Below are 17995 nucleotides of genomic sequence, written 5' to 3'. Positions count from 1 at the left end.
ATAGACATGCACAGCCATGCCCAACTTTGATATGGGTGCTGGGGGTCTGAACCCAAATTCTTCCGCTTTCACAGTGAACTACCGGCCCAGCTCCTGCTCTTGGAAGTAACACCTTCTCCCAGACCTCCTCCTGAAAACTCAAAGCTGGTCCAAAACCTCAATGATACCATTCCAAGTACTGCTCTTAAATCGCCCCCATAACCACACCAACACCCATTCTACTGCACAGGAGGGGCTGGCACCTTTGACAACATGCTAAGCAAGTAGAACTAGGGTCCTGACCTAGGCAATGTGATCCTAGTCTCTAATGTTGTGTATTTTTAATTCATGGTGCTTCGGAGAAGGGTCCCAAGGCTTTGTACTTATTAAGTAAAGAATGCCTACCACTGAGCCAGGCCCCCAGTCCCTCACTGGGGGATTCTAGGCAGGAGCTCTGCCACTGAGCCACACCCCAGCCCCTCACTGGGGGATTCTAGGCAGGGGCTCTACCACTGAGCCACACCCCAGCCCCTCACTGGGGGATTCTAGGCAGGGGCTCTACCACTGAGCTACACCCCAGCCCCTCACTGGGGGATTCTAGGCAGGGGCTCTACCACTGAGCCACACCCCAGCCCCTCACTAGGGGATTCTAGGCAGGGGCTCTACCACTGAGACACACCCCTAGCCCCTCACTGGGGGATTCTAGGCAGGGGCTCTGCCACTGAGCCACACCCCCAGCCCCTCACTGGAGGATTCTAGGCAGGGGCTCTACTACTGAGCCGCACCCCCAGCCCCTCACTGGAGGATTCTAGGCAGGGGCTCTACCACCAAGCTGTGCCTTTACCCTATCCAATGATCTCTGAACGTCATCTTGGCTTCTTATTCTGAAGGCCCCCTACCTTTTTCTATCTCAGCTCATGCTTTGGTGCTCTGTGTTTAGTTATGATTTACATCTTCTCTTCCTCCAGCAATTGGTTCAGACATCCCCTTTTAGAACACCTACCCTGACCCCCTATCCTGGACAGGTCAGGAGTTCCCTCTTGATTCTGCTGGTCAGCCCTGCCCACTATGGGTCCTCACTGTCTGTTCACTGTGCTGGACCATGTGAGAGAGAAAAGGCACAGGACCCGTAGGTGGACCCCACAATCCAAGGGCTGGTTGACCAGGTGCTCGAAGAGTGACCTTAGGCTCCGAGTTTGGGAAGCACTGGCTGAGCACTGCACTCGGGTACAGGTGTGCACAAGTGTGCATGTGCAGTCATGTATGAGTGTAACACGGGGGTGTGTGTATGGGGGGGTGCACGCATGAATACAGTACAGGTATGCACAAGTGTGCATGTGCAGTCATGTATGAGTCTAACACGGGGGTGTGTGTATGGGGGGGGTGCACGCATGAATACAGTACAGGCATAAGTGCACAAGTGTGCATGTGCAGTCATGTATGAGTGTAACACAGGTGTGTGTGTATGGGGGGGGTGCACGCACATGAATACAGTACAGGTATGCACAAGTGTGCATGTGCAGTCATGTATGAGTGTAACACGGGTGTGTGTGTATGGGGGGGTGCACGCACATGAATACAGTACAGGTATGCACAAGTGTGCATGTGCAGTCATGTATGAGTCTAACACGGGGGTGTGTGTATGGGGGGGTGCACACACATGAATACAGTACAGGTATGCACAAGTGTGCATGTGCAGTCATGTATGAGTCTAACACGGGGGTGTGTGTATGGGGGGGTGCACACACATGAATACAGTACAGGCATAAGTGCACAAGTGTGCATGTGCAGTCATGTATCAGTGTAACACGGGGGTGTGTGAGCGCACGCATGAATACAGTACAGGCATAAGTGCACATGTGTGCATGTGAAGGCATGAATGGGTGCATCACAGGTGTGTGAATGTGTGTATAGGCATGTATGCATGTAGGCATGTATGACCGCAGGGGTTAGCCATGAGACCTTCTCAGGGACTATTCCCTGCCCGTCCTGCCTCCCTCTCCCTTACTCCCAACTCACCTGTTTGAGCACTGTGATCTTGGAGTCATTGGTGATCAACGCTGCCTGGTTCAGAAGATCCACCACCTGGAGGGAGGGGCGAGCCAGGTGTCACGGCCTGCCTTGCTGGCCCAGGTCGATCCCCACAGTCCTCCTGAGCTGCTGTCTTGGGCAGCATCGTGCGAAGGTGAGAGTCACACTCTCACTCCCACCCCCTCAGCTACACTTACCCTCTCAGAAGTGGTCATGCCATCAATGCCTGGCCCTTCCTCTTGTGTGAAAAACTGTGATGCCACGCTCCGGCGGGTGACACTGTCTCCACTGCCGCTTGCCATGACTGCTGTCAGGTTCTCCCTGGAAAAGAAACCAGTAAGTTTCCCTGTCCAGTCCTCCTTCCTCCTCTAGGGTGGGTACAGGATTTATGTTCATGTGCAGGGGGTCCAATCCCAGGGACAATGATGTCCCAGTCAGAGGCACAATGCGTCATCACCAATACTTTTTGTTATTTTTTTTAAACACAGGGTGTCGTGTTGTTGGGCTGGTCTCAGACTGAATGGGGAGCCAAAGATGGCCATCAACTCCTACTCCTGTCTGTGCCTCCCAAGAGCTGGGATTACAGGTGTGCACAGCCACACGTCTCCAGGCCAGCCAGGGCTGCACAGTGAGACACATCTCAAAAAAAGAAAAGAAGGAAGGAGGGAGGGAGGGAGGGAGGGAGGGAAGGAGGGCCATCTACATGACCAGGTGTGGTGGTTCATATCTCTCATATCTCAGCATTTTCAAGATGCAGGTAGGTAGAAGCATCAAGATTTTAAAGCCAGCCTCAGTTACATAGAGAGTTCAAAACCAGCCAGGGCGACTTCATTCTGTCTCCCCCCCAAAAAAAGTTGAAACAGAGAAAAGACTCATTGTGATACAGCATCCTTAAGCTCCTTCTGTGAAAGTGAGGGAGAGGAACTTCTACACAATTATCACAAAGTCATACTGACAAAATCATGAAATGACTCACAACATTACTTTAATCCATCCAAATGTCCTTAATAGGGAGACAGGTTGCAAAGACGCACCTGCACACCGCAGGGCCCTGCAGGCCAGGGGGCAGTGCTTGCACAGAGTGTGCAAGGCCCTGAGTGGCACGGGCTGGACACTGGGTAAATGAGGCCAGCAGACGGCACAGCTGTAAAGAGAAACGGACGGGGAGCCAGGCAGGCCCACACCTCTAGTCTTACACTCTTGGAGTCTGAGGCGGGAGGACTGTGAATCCAGCCCAGCTGGGCAGCTAAGCAAGACTCTCTATTGAGGGCGGGGGAAGGGATATGGAGACTCTCTACACGCTGACAGAATGCAGTGAATCTGGGAGCACCAGCAGAGTGGACCAGAGGGATTCCCACAGCTCCCTTTTTACGAGGGGGGGACGGAGGTGGGGGGGGGATGAGGGAGAGAGATCTGTTAAATGAAGAAAACCAAGGCCAGGGTGATATAATCCTGGCGGGACGCTAAGGCAGGAGGACCAAATCGAGCTGGATGCCCATGTGAAGATATGAAAAAGGACAAACCAAAAGCTTTTTTTGTTTTGTTTTGTTTTTTGAGACAGGGTTTCTCTGTGTAGCTTTGAGCTTTTCCCAGGCTGGCCTCGAACTCACAGAGCTCTACCTGACTCTGCCTCCCAGCTAAAGGTGTGCTAACATTCTGAGCCACGTGTGAAAGTATGTCTGTCACTCTCACACACTGCTTAGAGTCAGGACCATAGCCACATCTCTACCTTAAAGGCCTAAGAAGCCTTCTAGGGGCTAGCCTTGTCTCTCTCTGGCTGCTTTGCAGTCAGCTGACCTCACCCTGCACACCCCTTTCTCAAAGTCTGTTTCTTCTCTTGCCCGTAGAGATCTAGTGCTTTCTTCCATAGTGAGGCCTTCCCCACTCCAAATTCACACACACACACACACACACACACACACACACACACACACACACCCTGTGCACCTCCAATGTGTTCCTTTCAGCCACACTACTGACCACCTCCATGCCCCGTGTCTGTTCATCAAGCCAAGGGGCATGGCCACCAGACATGACCACCTCAATGCTCCTTGGACCAGAAAGGAAGACACTTTCCACTCTTTTTCTGGATGATACATCAAGAACCAACAAAACTTTCCTTCCTCTTTGGTTTACTCTTTAATTTTCTGGGTTTTGTTTTGTCTTGAGTATATATTCCTATTTTTCTTTTTTACTATTTTTAAATTAGTAAAAATGATGTTCAGCTGACCATCAGTATCAGAGATTGGCCCCAGGGCCCCCTTCATATCAAAATTCAGTCTCTGGCCGGTTGGTGGCGCACGCCCTTAATCCCAGCACTTGGGAGATAGAGGCAGATGGACCTCTGTGAGTTCCCAGCCAGCCTGGTCTATAGAGTGAGTTCCAGGACACCTAGGACTGTTACACAGAGAAACCCTGTCTCGGAAAAAAAAAAAAAAATCAAAGAAACAAACAAAATTCAGTCCCTTATTTAAAACAGAACTGTTTGGCCAGACCTCGTTGCACAGCATTTTAATCCCACTCAAAACAAAAAACAAGAACAACAAAACAGTACTGTAGGGGCTGGGGACAGAGCTCAGTTGGTACTCAGTTGTTTAATATTCACAAAGCCCCAGGCTCCATCTCCAGCATCACATAAACCAGTGGTATAAAATTCAAGGTCATCCTCCATACATAGTGAGTTGGGAAGTCAGCCTGGGCCAGGAGACCTTGCCACAAACAACAGAGCAGTGTTCATATGAAACCACACACCCTCTGGCACATTTTTTAAAAACTCTCTCTCCCTGGCTGGCTGGAGATGGAACCCAGGGCCCCCTGCATGCCAGGCAAGTGCTCTACCACTGAGCTACATCCCAGTCCTTTTTGCTGTTAAGACTTTGAGAGAGGCTCTCACCAAGTTGCCCAGGCTGCCAGTAAACTCATTCTGCAGTCCTGGCAAGGACTAGAACTTTGAGATCCTCCTGCCTCAGTCTCTTCAGTAGCTGAAATTACAGGTCTGTGCCATCAAGCCTGGTTTAAATCATCTCCAGATGACTTAAAATACCTAAGGCAATATAAATACTATGTAAAGGTTGTTACATTGTATCGTTTAGGGGCTAATGTTTAAAAAAAGTCTACATATGGTCAGCTGAATCCACACGTGACCTTCTGGATACAAAGGGCTGACTGTCAACAAACTATTTTCTTTTTTTGTTTGTTTTTGAAGACAGGGTTTCTCTGAATATCCCTGGCTGTCCTGGAACTCACAGAGATCCGCCTGCCTCTGTCTCCCGAGTGCTGGGATTAAAAGCGTGCGCCACCGCCACCTGGCCATAAACTATTTTCTATTTCACTGTTTTTCTCTTAATAAATGCTGGGGGGGGGGTCTGTCTATTTTTCTCCTTCCTTTCTTTTTTCCTACAGCTGCAAATCATTTCCTTACGTAAATGTAATTACTGATTTCAGCCAGGCTTCCAACTTTAGAATAGTTGGGGTGCTTGCAGGCTGGCTGGCTATCTGAACCACTAACAAATTATCTGGCTCCCCCTCGCTCGCTGCGCGCTCGGCTGTGAACTGCTCCTCCCACCAGAAGTACAACAACTCCTCTGTTACCCTAACGAGAGGATCTCCTCCGAGTAGTTTGTCGTCCCCCCCCCATTCATTCAATGACCGTCAACTGAGCAACTCCCGTGTGTGATGGGACGGGAGCTGTGCTGGAAGCAGCAGGCACTGACGGAGACACACCCACACAAGAGTTCAGGGTCAGAGACATCCTCAGACAGCGCACAAATAAAACCCTAAAAAATAACAAACCCGACCACGCGTGGTGCAGAGAGAGGAAAGCGCCGGGACCCGGGGGAGCCTTCAGCAGGAGGACCTGGGGCGGGGAGGAGGGCGGGAAACGGGGGGTCCGTGGGGGAGGTGACGTGGGGGTGCCGAGCCCCCCGACCCCAAGGATGAAAGGGAGTTAGGCAGGCGGAGGATGGCTCACTGCACCTTCCGGGGGGATGGAGAGGCGGGGAGCCCGTGCAAAGGCCCCGAGGAGGGAGGCACATGGCCATTCTGGGGAAGTCAAGGGTCGGTTGCAGCTGCGTGCGGAGCGGAGGGGGAGCCAAGGCGCAGGCAGACCGGCGGCGGCGGAGGCCCGCGGGCCAGGCGTCCGCGGGGGCCACGTTGGAACTTTGGCCGCGGGGAACTTGGTGGCCGAGGAAGGGTCCCCAGCAGGGGTGGGGGGAGGACGAGAGGGCCCGCGCCCCCGCTGCTCCCGGCCCGGCCCCGCCGCTCGCGCCCCGGCAGCAGCGCCCCGGCCGCAGCGCCCCTCCTCCCCGCGCCCCCGGCCCTCACGCCGCCCGCCGCCCGCTCACCGCGGCTCCGGCCTCCGTCCCCCTCGCGCCCCCTCAGCAGCGCCGCTCCGCAGACGCTGCCGCCGCCGCCATCTTCCGCCCGCCGCCGTAACACAGCGCAGGCGCTGCACTAGCAGGGCCGCCGGGAAATGGAGTCCCGCACCGCGGCCCGTCCCCGCCCCTACGGCGTGCCGCGTCGGCAGCCGCCCGCCCTCCCCGGGTGTCCACCGGGGCGGCCGCCATTTCCGGCCCTCGAGCGCCATGCCTCTTGGGAAATGTAGTCCGTGGCGCGCGGGCGCCGGGCGGAAATGAGAACGGAGGCTTCTGGGAAATGGAGTTCCCGGAGGGCCTCCCCCCCCCCCCAACCTCCCTAGACGGCAGGCTGACGTTAGACCGGGGAGCGCTGTGAGCGGAGCTCCTGGGTCTTGGAGGAGATCTGGTGCCTTAATGGGGTCTGAGCAGAAGGCCTGAGCCTTTCCACCGCTGGCCCTGGCCCCGTAGGCAGCCTGCGGCATCTGCAGTCGTCGAAAGCCTCAGTCTTCCCGTCTGTCCAATGGGAATGGGGTTTCAAGCATCTCTGCGGGATATTTACGGTGTCATACATGGACTGATGGAGTCCTGAGCGCTGTCAGCCTCCTCTCCTTCGTGGAGGGCACGAGGGGCTCTGGCGTTTCCCTCTCTTAGGTGGAGATGATGAGACACCTCGAGGCGGAAAGGTTCCCCAGCCCTCGCCCCCGTTGTGGCTCTAGGGCTCTTGGGATCTGCAGTGTGTGGTCCTGCACTCCACTCCCGGTAGCTGCCCCCTCGCTTCAACCATCGCTCGCTCCCAGGTGCCAGGACCGAGGCTGCGGGTGCCTAAGGTTTGTCTCCTTGCGATCCCGCAGGGGGCGCCCCGATCCGAGCGCACCGCCCTGGGGGAGGTGGGAGGGGAGCCCGGGGCGGGCCAGGGCGGGGGTGTCCCGGCTATAAAAAGTGACTGCCTCCCGAGGCGCCTGGGCCAGCGGGACTCCCGGGCTGCGAGCCTCAGTGCCTGCCGAGTGGCCGGAGCGAGCGCTCGGTTCCCCCGGGGGGCCGCAGCCTGGGCGTGTCGGGGCGCAGGCCCGGGGGATGCTGGGCTCGGTGAAGATGGAGGCCCACGACCTGGCCGAGTGGAGCTACTACCCGGAGGCGGGCGAGGTGTGTCCTCGGGGATGGCGGAGCGGGAAACGGGGGGCAGGTGTGGAGCTGCGGGCTGGGGTGCAAACGGGGGCGGCGGTGGTGTGGGCCCAGGTGGGAGCCAAAGGCTTGGGGACACAAACACCAGGTGTGGGAGTCAGTCGGGGACAGGGGGACGAGACTTGGGAGAGCGATTCAGACTAGCACGGTCCAGGCGATGCTTTGCTTCCAAGCGAGGAAAATGTTAGCAAGAAAACCTCGAGGCCGCACTTGAAAGGTGTTGGGACCCTGCTTCATTCAAGTGAACAAAATTGGAGATGGAAAACCGGAGCTCTGGGATAGGGGGTTCGAACTGGAGGACCTCAAGAGACGAGGTTCAAAGTAGAGAGGACGGGTTGGGAGCTCCCACTACGGGACGTCTGTGGCAGAAGGACGGGGTGGGGTGGGGGCTTTGGGCAGTTGGGATCAGAATCGGGGTTCGGGGATAAAGATCAGCTGGGGAGCTAAGGTAGGGGAAACGGGTAAGCGGGATCCTTTTGAGGAACCCACCGTAACAGGTGGCTTAGGTGGACCAGTCCTCAGATGACGTCAGCCTTGGGAGATCAGAAGACATATGGGCCTCCACACCTATGTGTAGAAGTCGGTCTTCACCCCACGTCCTTACCCCGGCCCTCAGCAGGGCCTCCCTTCAGACCGTGCACAATCTAGTCATTGCTAGATTTACCTCAGTTCCTCCAGCCTGACAAACAGAAAGTCCCCCTTCACGTCTAACTCCTGTTTGTCCTGTTGCAAGGGACCCGTGCTTTGTTCACTGGCCCTGTAGTCCGCATTGTGAGGTTCTGGGCCCATAGGTTCCTGACCCAGGAGACCGAATGAAGGTGGACGCGGCGTGTGAGATTGGAGTGGCCGGGCTCACCACCAGAGTCAAGATTTAGTAGTTGAGGGAGGTGGCTAGGCTCAGGATTTCCAAGTTGTGGGGTTGGACTCCTGGATCCCTAGGGGTTATGGGGCTCGGACTTGGCCAGGCGCCCGGGAGGGGCCTGTCCTAGGTCTGGGGAGGTGTAGGGGGGAGGCAGAGCTGACAGGGAAGGTATTGGGAGTGTGGGGAGGTGGGAAGGGAGGGGGCCGGAGGTGTTGGTGATATTACGGGGAAGGCAGAGGCCAAGGTGTTACGTGGAGGCTCTCAGGTAGTTGGGAGTTGGAGCACTGGGTTTAAGAGTCAATTCCAAATTGGTCCTGGGGATACAGCCAAGGAAGTTAGTTTGGGGGGGGGGGGTCCTAGGGAGGAGAGGCTGAAGTTTGGGGGTAGTGTGTGAATGCCCCCCCCCCCAGCTGAGGAGGCAGTGAATGTGGAGACTGACAGAAACTGACAGACCAGTTGTGGTTCTGCACGTGTGTGTAAACCTAGCACTTGGGAAGCCGAGGCAGGAGGATGGCAAGTTTGAGGTCAGCTACACAGCAGGTTCCAGGCCAGCTTGACCTACAGAATGAGACCTTAGGGGAAGGGGAGTCAGGCGAGGGCCAGCCTAGATGTGATTTTGGAAGAGTTAAAGTAAGGAGAGACTGGATGGTGTACGGAGCTGCTGTTGAAGGTGTCCGTCCGCCCCCCCCCCCCGGCCCCCCCTCCCCGCCCCCCAGCCAGGCACCACTCACTCGGCACCGGTACTGGTACCAGAGTGCAGTACCTGCCAGTTCTCAGCAGGAAAGCCCACCTCTCTCCACGCTCTTGAGAACAATGGTGGGCTGCATTCCAGTGGGACTAAGAACAGGCAAGACCCCGCCCCCCAACTAATGGCTTCTGGGGGGGTGGGTGATGAAGTTGATATCTCCTGTCCTACTCGGTGGCATCCTGGGGTACACCCATGGGACCTTATGGTCAGCTGTCCCGACAGCTCCCCCTGCCCCCATTTTAGAGATGAGCTGTAGGGCGCCGTGCAGGGTGCTGGGGTCCTCAGGTGGGTCTGGAACTGGAAGCGTCACCAGGCTTCCTTTCGGCTGCCTAGCACACCCTTCTTCAGAAACAATAAGGAAATGAAAAGGAAGAAATTGAAGCCTCCCAGGTGGGGATGCAGGTCCCCTGAGGGCTTCCCCCCACTCTCAGCCGCACCCTGAGTGGAGTGGGGGAGATCCGGTTCAGACCCGGACCTCAGGGGTTCATCCCAGCTATGGGGCGTGGGAAAGCCCAGGGTGGATTAGAGCAGCTGGAGTGCTTGAGGTCAGACCTCAAGAAGGACTTCCGGGTGGGTGGGGAGCCAGAAAAGGAAGGCCCTGCTGTCCCAGGGTTGGGGAGGTAGAGTGAGGTGTGAAGGGATGAAGAGACTCTGGATCCCCCTGAGGCCATCACTTTTCCCTTCCAAGGGGAGGGGCAGAAGCAGCCAACCAGGGTGGGAGGACCAGAGCATGGAGGAGGGTAGGAAACAGGCTCCTGGAGAGAGAGGGTGATGCAGAGGGGAATTACCAAGCTATGTATACTGCACACAGGGGGAGGAGGGGGAGGGAGGGGGGCAAGGAGGGGAGACTGAGGCAAGAGATGAGGTGGTGAGTGACTGACAGGCGCTGGGTGGGAGAGGGAAGCGAAGGATGGGGAGAGGGACGCTGGATGGGGTGCGGGGCTTCTGGGGTGGAGCTGGAGGGACACTCACTGCGGATGGGAAATGGCCTGTGCAGGGGCCAGGGGTGGTGGTAAACACCTTTAATCCCTGCGGGAGGGAGGGGGAGGCAGGAGAATTGCCACACACCTGAAGGCAGCCAGGGCCGTACAGCAAGATCCTGTGTCAGAAGGAGGGAGGGAGAGGGGAGGGAGGAGAGGCGTGAAAGCCGTCGGAGCTGCCCGCAGAGCCCTGTGCGCTGGAAATGCCTGTACAGTCGGCATTTGGGAGGTGGGGGCCGGAGGCTCAGGAATTCAAGGCTATCCTTGTCCATCTAGTAAGAGCTTCCTGTGGGGGCTGCAAAGAGAGGGAGATGGCTCAACAGTTAAGAGTGCCACACCGCTCTCGCAGAGGACCTGAGTTCGATTCCCAGCATCCGCATTAGGCAGCGGACCACTGCCTGTGACTCTTGATCCAAGGGATCTGACAGCCTTTTCTGGCCTCCCCCAGCACCCACACTCACTTGCACACACCCACACACAGACGCCTACACAGAATGAAAAAGAAAGAAAGAAGAGAAAAGAAGCCGGGCGGTGGTGGCAGCAGCGCACGCCTTTAAACCCAGCACTCAGGAGGCAGAGGCAGGCGGATCTCTGTGAGTTCGAGGCCAGCCTGGACTACCAAGTGAGTTCCAGGAAAAGGTGCAAAGCTACACAGAGGAAACCCTGTCTCAAAAAACAAAACAAAAGAAAGAGAGAGAGAGAGAGAGAGAGAGAGAGAGAGAGAGAGAGAGAGAGAAGAAAAAAGCTGCCCGGGGCCGTAGCAGTCGCTCAAATGTTAGCCTGGTGCGCAGACAGCCCTGGCTTTGATGCCCGGCATATCACCCAGGTGGCTGCCCATGCTTGTAGTCTCAGCTCTTGGGAGGTAGAGGCAGAGGAGGAGTCAGGAGTTCGAGGTTACTCTAGGTTACTTCAAGGCTAGCCTGGGCTACGTGACACTCTTGTCAAAGTGAGGAAGGGAGGAGGGAGGGAGAAAAGAGCTACCTGGAGCGGCCGGAGGAGGAAGGCACAGGGACTTGTCACCTGTCCCTGACTCCCTAGGCTGTTCTGACAGGTCCCTTTGTTCTCTGGACCTCGAGTCCAGCTAACGCTCATGGTGTGTCAGAGAACCAGAAACCCAGTGGTTTCCACTCAATCAACACCGAGTCTAAGGTCCCTTCCATGGCCATGAGATCCCAGCCGGGAGAGGGGAGGGTGGTCAGGCACATGGAAGACTGGAGGAGAGAGGACAGAGGACAGAGGGTAGACAGGATGGTATGTCTAGAAAGACAAGGACCGTCCAACATGCTTAGCGTTTTCCCTGCTCTTCGGGATCGCTGACTTTCTGCTAGACAGGGTGGGCACTTCTGACTGTCCTGGCTGATCCAGGACACCAGTCAGGCCCAGGTTCTAGACTACCCAGTTTCTTCCTCTTCCTTTCAGTGTGGCCCTCACCCACTGACAACTTCTCTGGGCCATAGCTGACTCAGCTGTAAAATGGGCATCAAAACAACTCTTAAGTAAGGAGTGTGGCTCAGTGGTAGAGCCCCTGCCTAGAATCCCTCAGTGAGGGGCTGGGGTGTGGCTCAGTGGTAGAGCCCCAGCCTAGAATCCCCCAGTGAGGGGCTGGGGGTGTGGCTCAGTGGTAGAGCCCCAGCCTAGAATCCCCCAGTGAGGGGCTGGGGGTGTGGCTCAGTGGTAGAGCCCCAGCCTAGAATCCCCCAGTGAGGGGCTGGGGGTGTGGCTCAGTGGTGGAGCCCCTGCCTAGAATCCCCCAGTGAGGGGCTGGGGTGTGGCTCAGTGGTAGAGACCCTGCCTAGAATCCCCCAGTGAGGGGCTGGGGTGTGGCTCAGTGGTAGAGACCCTGCCTAGAATCCCCCAGTGAGGGGCTGGGGTGTGGCTCAGTGGTAGAGCCCCTGCCTAGTGCGTGTGATTCTGGGATTCAAGTCTCTGCACCAGCCACAGAACATGATGATATCACAGTAATAATAGCACACATACACATATGTTGGTAAGGATTAGAGACAACACCTGTGAAATGCTTAGGTCAGTTCCTGGCACAGTGTAGATGGTGAACAAATACCTGTTAAGGCTGGGTATGGCGGTACCCACCTGTAATCCCAGCCCCAGGGAGGCTGAGGCTGCTGCGGAGGGAGCTAGAGGGCAGCAGGGGCTGCAGAGCAAGACCCTGCCTCAAAAAAGAGGCATCAGCCGGGCGGCGGTGGCGCACGCCTTTAACCCCAGCCCTCGGGAGGCAGAGCCAGGCGGATCTCTGTGAGTTCGAGGCCAGCCTGGGCTACGAAGTGAGTTCCAGGAAAGGCGCAAAGCTACACAGAGAAACCCTGTCTCAGGAAAAAAAAGAAACAAAAAAAAAAAAAAAGAAAAGAAAAACAGAGAGGAATCTGAGCAACAAAAAAGATGCTGATTTGTTATCAGAAAAAGCATTTCAATGTAGAACCCAGGCTTTTCTTCAGTGCACATTGATCCTCCTGCCTTGGCCCCGAGTGCCAGCACCACAGGTGTGAGCCACCACCGTGAGACTGCCTGTGATTCTGGAAAACACACCAGTGTGTGCCGTATCTCGCTGAGCTAAGGGCACATGTGAACGTTTTTGAAAATGGGGTGCACTTGTAAATTTTTTTCAAATTCATTTATTTATATAAGTAGAAGTGTGTGTGTTTGGACATGCATGAGTGTGTTTCTGCATGAGTGTGCAAGAGTGCGTGTGTGTGAATGTGTGTGTGTGTGAATATGCGTCTGTGTGTTTCTGTGTGTGTTTGTGCATGCATGTGTGTGCATATGCATGTGTGTGTTTCTGTGTGTGTTTGCACATGCATGTATATGTTTCTGTATGTGTGTGCTGCACACACACACACACACACACACACACACACACACACACACCGTTGGAGAGAAGACTACTTTCAGGAAATGGAGATCTGACACCCTCTCTGGCCTCCTTGGCCACCAGGCACTCATGTGATATACATCCATCCATACAAGCAAGCAAAGCAATCATATCCATAAAATAAATTTTAAAAAAGGAATAAGAAAAAATGGAAAACCACTGATTTGTTACATAAATCAATTTTCAGCTGACTTGGCTAATTTTGATTGATTTCTCAATTTTACTGTGCTCAGGACCTCTTTTTTCTTTTTTCTTTTTTAAGGTGGTCTCTCAGTATGAAACCCTGGCTAATCTGATAGTTGCTGTGTAGACCAGGCTGGCTTTGATCGCCTGTGTCTGCCTCCCGAGTGCTGGGATTAAAGTCAGGTACCACTGTGCCCAACAAGGGGACATTTACAACCTATTTTTATGTTTGAGAGATAACCTTTAGTATGTATATGTGTGTGGTTATGCGCCCTTGAGAGCAAGTGCTCAAGGGCAGAGGTGTCGGACCCTCTAGGGCTAGAATTATAGGCAGTTATGAGGCACCCAGTGTGGGTACTGGGAACTGAACTCCTGACCTCGGGAAGGGCAGGATTTGCTCTTAACTCCTGAGCCCTCTCTCCAGCCCTCAAACTTCTCTACGATATTAAAAAACTGTTGAAGAAGCGAGGTGCACGCCTTTAACCCCAGCACTCGGGAGGCAGAGCCAGGAGGATCTCTGTGAGTTCAAGGTCAGCCTGGGCTACAGAGGGAGTTCCAGGACAGGCACCAAAACCTTGTCTCCAAAAACTGGGGGAAAAAGTAAATAAAATAAAAAGATAGATAGATAGATAGATAGATAGACAGACAGACAGATGGATAGATACTGAAGACCCCAAACAATTTCCTGGCTTTGTTTTTTAGAGTCTTTTGCTAGATGGCCTCCTGCCCCTCTTCCCCACTTGCTAGGATCGCAGGCCTGTGCTAGCAGGCCTGCTCCAGTTCCATAGATCTGGGGTATGTCCACTGATAATTGTATTCAAAAGTGAGACTTTAAAAAAAATTAAAATTTAAAAATAGGCATGAATGTAAAACTGTATTTATTTACACTTATTTATTGTGTGTGTGTGTGTGTGTGTGTGTGTGTGTGACCACACAAATGTCGTGGTCGTGGTACAAGTGTGGAGGTCTGAGGACAACTTTCAGGAATTGGCTCTCTCATTCCACCATGTAGGTCCTGAGGATCGAACTCGTGCTGTTAGGCTTGGGGGCAAGCGCCTTTACTCACTGAGCCATTTGCTGACCCCTAATTTAATTTAGTTTTATTTTTTTTGGGGGGGTGTATTTATTTTATTTTTTTGAGACAGGGTTTCTCTGTGTGACCCTGGCTATTTTGGAACCCACTCTGTAGAGGAGGCTGGCCTTGAACTCACAGAGATCCACTCTGCCTCCTGAGTGCTGGGATTAAAGGTGTGCGCCACCCACACCACCACCCAGCCCTAATTTAGTTTAAAATAACGGTCGTGTGTTAGTATAACTAAGGGGTTTCAGATACTGTTTAAAAAGAATAGTAAGCTTGAGAACAGGGTTAGCTACACAGTGAGGTTCTGTCTCAAAGATAAATAAATAAATAAATAAATAAATAAATAAATAAATAAATAAATAAATAAAATTTAGTGAGAAGAGAGACGCTATCTTCTTCTTCTACCACACAGCTGGCAAGATGTGAGAGTACATTCTAGACCTTTGGTCTATTGCAAGAGCAGATGTCACAGATCAATGAAAAGCTCATTATACACTCATATGAAAGAGGGTACAAAAGGTGGACGAAACTTTTCTTTTTTTACTTACTAGAGAGTGAATCCAGGCCCCCCTGTATGCTAGGTAAGTAGTCTACCATTGAGTCACACCCCCAGCCCCTCACTGGGGGATTCTAGGCAGGGGCTCTACCATTGAGTCACACCCCCAGCCCCTCACTGGGGGATTCTAGGCAGGGGCTCTACCACTGAGCCACACCCCCAGCCCCTCACTGGAGGATTCTAGGCAGGGGCTCTACCACTGAGCCACACCCCCAGCCCCTCACTGGGGGATTCTAGGCAGGGGCTCTACCACTGAGCCACACCCCAGCCCCTCACTGGGGGATTCTAGGCAGGGGCTCTACCACTGAGCCACGCCCCCAGCCCCCAGTAAGTTGTCCAGGCTGTTCTGGAAGTCTCTCTGAGGCCCAGGCTGGTCCCAAATTTGGGATCATTAGCCTCCCAGGTAGCTGGGATGACAGGCCTGTACCGCCATGCCTGGTAGACCTGATACTTCACTGTGATTTTGAAAATGGACTTGAGCGGGCTTAGCCAGGTGTGGTGGCGCACTCAGCACTCAGGAGGCAGAGGCAGATGGATCTCTTTAAGTTCGAAGCCAGCCCGTTCTACACAGTGAGACCGTGTCTCTAAGCCACCAACATAAAACAGGAAAATGGCCTTGACCTGGTGGATTCCTGAAAACAGTTTGAGAGACTCCCCCAGGGTAATTTCAGACCACCTACACTTCAAAAACCCGCGTTCAAACTTGACCTTGAATGTATGGTTTAGGGGGTACAACCCTGGAGTGAAAACAGGGGGACGTGATCTGGGGAGGCAGCTGCCTCCAGAGAGAGGCAATGATGGAAAGGACTCACAGACAAGGCAAGACCGGGCAGTGAGCTGGGCATGATGGCCCACACCTGCATTCCCAGCAATCGGGAGGCGGAGACAGGAGGATCAGGAATTCAGAGTCATCCTTGGTTGCAGAGTGAGGCTGGTTAGGGCTGTGTGAATCTGTCTTCAAACACCCGTGAGTGAGTGGACCCGTATTCCAGAGCCCCTGGGCCGAGCAGGAGGGTGAAAATCCACTGATGGATCTCCATTCCTTTCCCCGCAGGTGTACTCTCCGGTGACTCCCGTGCCCACCATGGCCCCTCTCAACTCCTACATGACCTTGAACCCTCTCAGCTCTCCCTACCCTCCAGGAGGGCTGCAGGCCTCCCCGCTGCCTACAGGACCCCTGGCACCCCCAGCCCCCACAGCGCCCCTGGGGCCCACCTTCCCGGGCCTGGGTGCGGGCGGCAACGCTGGAAGCAATACTTCCGGGTATGGCGCCCCCGGGCCCGGGCTGGCCCACGGAAAGGAGATGGCAAAGGGGTACCGGCGGCCGCTGGCCCACGCCAAGCCACCATATTCCTACATCTCTCTCATCACCATGGCCATCCAGCAGGCGCCAGGCAAGATGCTGACCCTGAGCGAGATCTACCAGTGGATCATGGACCTCTTCCCATACTACCGGGAGAACCAGCAGCGCTGGCAGAACTCCATCCGCCACTCTCTGTCCTTCAATGACTGCTTTGTCAAGGTGGCGCGCTCCCCAGACAAGCCGGGCAAGGGCTCCTACTGGGCCCTGCACCCCAGCTCCGGGAACATGTTTGAGAACGGCTGCTACCTTCGTCGTCAGAAACGCTTCAAGCTGGAGGAGAAAGTCAAGAAAGGAAACGGAGCTGCATCTACCCCCAGGAGTGGGGCGGTGGGGCCGGCCACCTCCGCCGCGACTGCAGCCGCCACGGCCACAGCGGTCACCTCCCAGGCTCAGCCGCAGCCTGCTCCCCCTGAGCCCGAGGCCCAGAGCGGGGAGGACGTGGGGGGTCTGGACTGCGCCTCCCCTTCTTCCTCCACGCCCTATTTCACTGGCCTGGAGCTCCCCGGGGAACTGAAGTTGGACGCCCCCTACAACTTCAACCACCCGTTCTCCATCAACAACCTGATGTCAGAACAGACACCAGCGCCTTCCAAACTGGACATGGGGTTTGGGGGCTACGGGGCCGAGAGCGGGGACCCAGGGGTGTACTACCAGAGCCTCTACTCCCGGTCCCTGCTTAATGCGTCCTAGCGCGGTGACTGGGAGCACGGTGATGGGGCCAGCTGGGACGGACACCAGGTTCCTGGGCCCTGGTCCTTCCGGTCACACTCTGCTTGTCCCGCTGATTAACATCTTATTTGGTCTAGAACTGTGAGGACCCATCGGCTGCTGTGGTAACTGCCACGGACCCCCTGGTGGGCCGCGGGTGGTGGTAGCGTGAAGGTCGCTGTGCTGGGTGTACAGTGAAAGCTTCCAGATGGAGTGAGGCCACTGGCTGGTCCGCGGAGGCATGGCCATGCTGGGTGACATCTTGTTTGGACCTTTGGAGGCTGCGATGGACATCTTGATTGATCTTTCCAGTATGTGGCAGTCACACTTCTTCGGCCCACTGTCTCCTGGGATCACTTTTTTTTTGGGGGGGGGGGCAGACTTCTCGGTACAACAGATGCCAGGTTGGCCACCATATCGATCACACGATGTCTTTTTTGACACACTGGATGCACGGAGGGGCCACCCCACTGGCAAGGTGACGCACCGTGATGGTCACCACAGGCCTGCCATCACCATCTCCTTGGTGGGGGTTGGGTGAGGGGTGGAGGTGAGGAGACCCTGTGATTTTTCTCTGAGGCTCGCCCCCAACCCTGGCGGCGAGAAAGGTCTGGTATGGGTGTGGGGAACTCTTTACAGAGGTCAAGTTCTTGCCTGGGACTTGGGATACCGGCTGCGTCTGACCATTAAAAAGGCACCTTCTCGGTCTCTGAGTGTCTCTTTTCCTCGGTGGGCCCTGTGGGGCTCAGACACCTCAGTTTGTGTTCCCCTGTGATCTTCCCTTGCCGGGGAGCTGGTGGCCTCTGTGGGGGGAAGGGCTGGGGGAAAGCAGCCATGTGACCTTTGTCTCTTTAGTGTCCCTGACCCCAAGGACAGTTTGTTCATAGATAGCAGCCCCCGCAGAAGTGGAGCCAGAGGGGAGGTGGCTTTGCAAGTGACCAAGGCCACCGCCCCACCCCCACTTTGCAGGCACACACACACACACACACACACACACACACACACACACACGTACACACACACACACACACACACACACACCTGGAGCCCTGAGGCTCCTCATTTTTCCTTATTTTTGAAAAA

General features: G+C 55.0%; 2 protein-coding genes across 5 annotated transcripts in view; one reads left to right on the top strand and one right to left on the bottom strand.

Moving 5' to 3' along the window:
* Positions 1-6559, bottom strand: part of Sympk (symplekin scaffold protein) — a 33131-nt gene extending 26572 nt beyond the window's left edge. Inside the window, exons 1-3 of one of the 2 annotated variants that reach the window (XM_042272450.2) lie at positions 6354-6559; positions 2208-2331; positions 1999-2064 (exon numbers count right to left, since the gene is read on the bottom strand). In XM_042272450.2, coding sequence (XP_042128384.1) covers positions 1999-2064; positions 2208-2312 — 171 coding nt within the window. In that variant the 5' untranslated portion in view covers positions 2313-2331; positions 6354-6559. Of the gene's footprint in view, positions 1-1998; positions 2065-2207; positions 2332-5985; positions 6270-6353 lie in introns of those variants that run through there. The other variant, XM_042272455.2, reaches the window with a different exon arrangement.
* Positions 6560-6602: 43 nt separating this feature from the next.
* Positions 6603-17620, top strand: Foxa3 (forkhead box A3). 3 transcript variants are annotated; one of them, XM_015987274.3, is made up of 2 exons: positions 6603-7192; positions 15896-17620. In XM_015987274.3, the coding sequence occupies exon 2, from the start codon at positions 15926-15928 to the stop codon at positions 16892-16894; it is 969 nt and encodes a 322-aa protein (XP_015842760.1). In that variant the 5' UTR covers positions 6603-7192; positions 15896-15925; the 3' UTR covers positions 16895-17620. The 3 variants fall into 3 exon arrangements, with proteins under 3 accessions (XP_015842760.1, XP_006993796.1, XP_076428508.1); XM_006993734.4 differs by lacking the exon at positions 6603-7192 and adding an exon at positions 7333-7508; XM_076572393.1 differs by lacking the exon at positions 6603-7192 and adding an exon at positions 13289-13387.
* Positions 17621-17995: the final 375 nt, after the last annotated feature.

Source organism: Peromyscus maniculatus, chromosome 1 (genome assembly GCF_049852395.1).
Source record: "Peromyscus maniculatus bairdii isolate BWxNUB_F1_BW_parent chromosome 1, HU_Pman_BW_mat_3.1, whole genome shotgun sequence".
Classification (NCBI taxonomy): Eukaryota; Metazoa; Chordata; class Mammalia; order Rodentia; family Cricetidae; genus Peromyscus; species Peromyscus maniculatus.
This window is presented reverse-complemented; position numbering and strand designations above follow the sequence as displayed.

Coding starts and splice junctions, on each gene's coding strand:
- Foxa3 (XM_006993734.4), top strand. CDS start 7,440: ATGCTGGGCTCGGTGAAGATGGAGGCCCACGACCTGGCCGAGTGGAGC. Junction 7,509..15,895: donor ACTACCCGGAGGCGGGCGAG/GTGTGTCCTCGG, acceptor CTTTCCCCGCAG/GTGTACTCTCCGGTGACTCC.